Source organism: Gastrolobium bilobum, unplaced genomic scaffold, assembly GCF_033153095.1.
Source record: "Gastrolobium bilobum isolate Gb01-03AN ecotype WA unplaced genomic scaffold, APGP_CSIRO_Gbil_v1 utg188241, whole genome shotgun sequence".
NCBI classification, from domain to species: domain Eukaryota; kingdom Viridiplantae; phylum Streptophyta; class Magnoliopsida; order Fabales; family Fabaceae; genus Gastrolobium; species Gastrolobium bilobum.
The window spans coordinates 2,761-6,287 of NW_026896874.1; the positions used below are offsets into that span (position 1 = coordinate 2,761).

At 37.1% G+C, this 3,527-nt stretch overlaps 1 protein-coding gene across 1 annotated transcript; it reads right to left on the minus strand.

Annotated features, from left to right (window-relative positions):
• Positions 1–896: 896 nt before the first annotated feature.
• Positions 897–2,800, minus strand: LOC133302574 (F-box protein At1g80960-like). The gene is made up of 3 exons (XM_061502378.1): positions 1,814–2,800; positions 1,359–1,508; positions 897–1,277 (listed from the first exon to the last, which is right to left on the minus strand). Exons 1-3 carry the CDS (start codon positions 2,798–2,800, stop codon positions 897–899), a joined length of 1,518 nt encoding a protein of 505 aa, XP_061358362.1.
• Positions 2,801–3,527: the final 727 nt, after the last annotated feature.

Here is a 3,527-nt window from a genome sequence, read left to right on the forward strand (position 1 = left end):
AAACAAAACAAAGATTGGAGGAGGCTTTTTGGGGTAGTGTGTTGGCTTCTATAGAAGGAAAGGAACAATTGGGTTTTTAATGATGAGTGGAAGAATCCATCAGAGGTGGTGTTTGCTGCCCATTCGGTTGTGACAAATATTTCTGTGGCTGAGTCCTTATATTGCAAAGCTGGGCTATTTGATGAGGGTAGAAACAGGGGAAAGCTCAGTGGAAAGTGCCTCCTCCTAACTGGATTAAGATCAATGCTGATGGTGCCTGTTCTGAGGAGGGAGCAAGATTCAGTTGTGGTGGGGTCATCCGTAATGGCAATGGGAGTTGGGTGTCTTGTTTTTCCAGGAGACTAAGTGGTGGTAATGTACTGATGTCAGAATTATGGGGTGTCCTAATTGGGTTGGAATGGGCTTGGGTGAAAGGGTACCAGCAGGTTTTGGTGGAAACTGACTCGATGGATGCTCTTGACATTAGTCTTCATGGCTGTATGCTTTCCCATCCTTGCCATGATTTGTCACTCAGAATCAAGGAAATGCTGGAGAAAGACTGGGTTATTCAGATTGGTCATGTGTATAGAGAGGCCAACAGGGTGGCTGATTGGATGGCTGGACATGCATCTAATGTTGATTGGGATACTGTTTGGTTTAGTCAAGCTCCTGAGGAGTGTATAGATCTCCTATTGGGTGATTGTAGTGTGAGTAATGCCCATGTTGGATAGTTAGTTTGCGTCCGTTTATTTTCTTCTTTGTACAAAAAAAATAAGGCATATCAAAGAAAAATTCGGAGTGATAAATAAGGAATTAATTTTGGCCTAAACCAGAAATAAAACAGCCCCATGCTTTTGAATCAATGAAAATATATGAAAATACCAAACAAGAAATAAACAATACTTTTATTTTGTAATTTAACAAATATTAGAGTTGAAAATTGCAATGTTTAGAACCATGAAATTACAATGAAAATACAGACCATTAGTATAGTTTTCGAGTTGAGATCCACTTTTTAAAGCTCGCACCAAAGTAGCAGTGGCTTGTGCCCATGAGCAATCATCAACAAAGCAAATTGTGATCCTCTCCATCTTTTCAGCAGTAGTTATTATGCACTTAACAAATTCAACTTCAAGTTTTTTACCTGTATAACCCCTTATGCAAATGGTCTTCAATTGGTGATTAATACATTCAAAATGCACCCTTCTCTGCCAAAAGAAATGCTTATGGAATAGCAGCCAATCATCTCCATTATCATTAAACACACTACTGTAGTGATCCATTGACTCATTCCTAACCTGTAGCAGGATAAAACTGTACGTGTCACTAAATATAAAAGGAAAATTACAAGCATTTCACTAAAGTAATCGTAAGTGTACCTTATTGTTTATTTCGAGATTCTGCAAATGAGGGCAAGATCTAAGATAATAAGAGAGAGATATGACATTTCTGACATTGTTCAAATCTAATTCAATGGAGAGAGTAACCAGATTCTCAAATACATTGGCGATGCTTGAACTCTGAGGACTCTGCAAAAAAATAATAATAACAATAAATAAAATAAACAACTTAAATTGTAGAATATGTCTATAAATAATCAACTTAAAACGGAGGTATGAAGCATATGTCTACACAAACTTCTAAATCAAACAAGTACATCATGAGGTTTAAATTGTAGATAACATAACGTGACACAGTCACAACATCTCAATTGCAAGCAAATGCACACAGGATAAACTAGACACAACCATGACAGAGTCCGATCCTAACCAATTATAACCTTGGACTATAATCTTATTAGTGAAGTATAGACTGGTGGAGAATAAATACTCACTTGAATATCACGGCAAGCTTCTAGAAGCTCCATTGAGGTCAAAAGCTTTTTCCCAGATGCAGAATAATAACGCCTTTCAAATTTGAAATCATTGTAACAACGGAGAACCTTAAGTTTTGGAGCCTTTAAATCCAGTCTTTGAGGGTTAGAAACAATGGTATCGAACTCTATGACATCAAGGTTAGCAGCAGAAATCACAATCTCATTCACAGTCATTCTACAAATTTTAAAAAATTTGAGACTTGGACAGTTGATCTTAACCTCTTTTCTGAAACCACAAGAGTCAAGAGTTAGATTTTCAAGGGATGAACAGTTGGAGAGAATCCCTTGCAAATCCACTGGCGGCAAACTCACTTTAATAAATGTTAGGGTTTTTAAAGTTTGAGGAACATCAACAGAGGGTGAAGTATTAAGGTAATAATTCTTCAATTGAAGCACCTCAAAACCTGAAAAAATATCAAAAGGCAAATCGAGAGTCATTCCATGTTCTTCCAGTCTACGTTGTCCATTTTGTATACGAAATGCATTAAGAGGGGATTCGCGTTCCATGGAAAGCTCTCTCACCCCTTTCTGCTCCAATAGCTTCCTCATCCACCCCACAGCTTCCCCACTTGCACAGCTCTCATCCATGTGTCGAATCTTGCAACTTGTTAAGGGACCAGAGTGAGTATCCAAGATTGAATTGATCAGCATGGCTGCTTGGCCAATTGCATCTGCATCTCCTTCCTCTCTAGGCATTACCTTACGACGCAAAGCTGTTTTAAGACGCTTGTATGGGCTCGTAGTTTGAAGATATAAATCGATAAAAGGCCGTAACATTTGTCTCTGATCGAAGCTGAGGTGGGAAGAGTGCATCCATATTGATTTCCAGCGTCGCGAAAGTATGCTGGTTCTCACACCTTCGGAGCCTGGAAGGAGGGATATGATAGCAGCTAGGAGTTCATCAGGAAGATTGCTAATGAGATCTACTCCTTCATTTGTACTCATTTTTTTTTAGGCTCTAGGCTTGTAATCTCAATGAGAGAAAAATGGTGGGTGGAACGAGGGAGAAAAATGAAAATAGGAGGGAGAGGGAGTAGCACAAGGGAAAAGATGAAGCTTTGGTGAAAAAAATAACTGAATAGATGGGTGCGAGGGATCGATATTCGTAGCGATAAAAATTAGAAGGAAAAAATATTTATGATTGGGAAAAGGAGAATGATTGAAGCGCTTGTGAGAGAAGTTAGGTCAAAAAAAAAAAGGAGGGATAAGGGAAGAATAAGATAAAGATTAAGAAATAAGAGATAATTTGAAAAGAAGATTTTGATTTGTTAATTCATTGATTCCTCTTGTGATTAATGGACTATTTATTTATAGATGAGGTAAAATATCCAATAACATAATTCGAAATGAAATAACTAATTCTGCTAATGAGATAAGATCAGACAAACTTAAAACTAATTAAAATAAAAGATAAATTGCTTACCAAAAAAATAAAAAGAAATAAAAGATAAATTAAATATAATTTGAATTTCAAATGACAGTTGCTACCGATATTGTGGATATGGATGGAATCATGGAATAATAACAAGAACTCCAGCATCAGGAAAAATTTCCTCAATTGCAGCTACAAACGTCATTACAAGCAATTGACATCCTGTCTTCAAGCTAACGTTTTGATTGACCCGTACTTGGACTATTAACCCGGTTGTTATTTGAATTTCATATCTTTGTT

Coding starts and splice junctions, on each gene's coding strand:
- LOC133302574 (XM_061502378.1), bottom strand. CDS start 2,800: ATGAGTACAAATGAAGGAGTAGATCTCATTAGCAATCTTCCTGATGAA. Junction 1,509..1,813: donor AAGCTTGCCGTGATATTCAA/GTGAGTATTTAT, acceptor ATTTTTTTGCAG/AGTCCTCAGAGTTCAAGCAT. Junction 1,278..1,358: donor ATCTCGAAATAAACAATAAG/GTACACTTACGA, acceptor ATCCTGCTACAG/GTTAGGAATGAGTCAATGGA.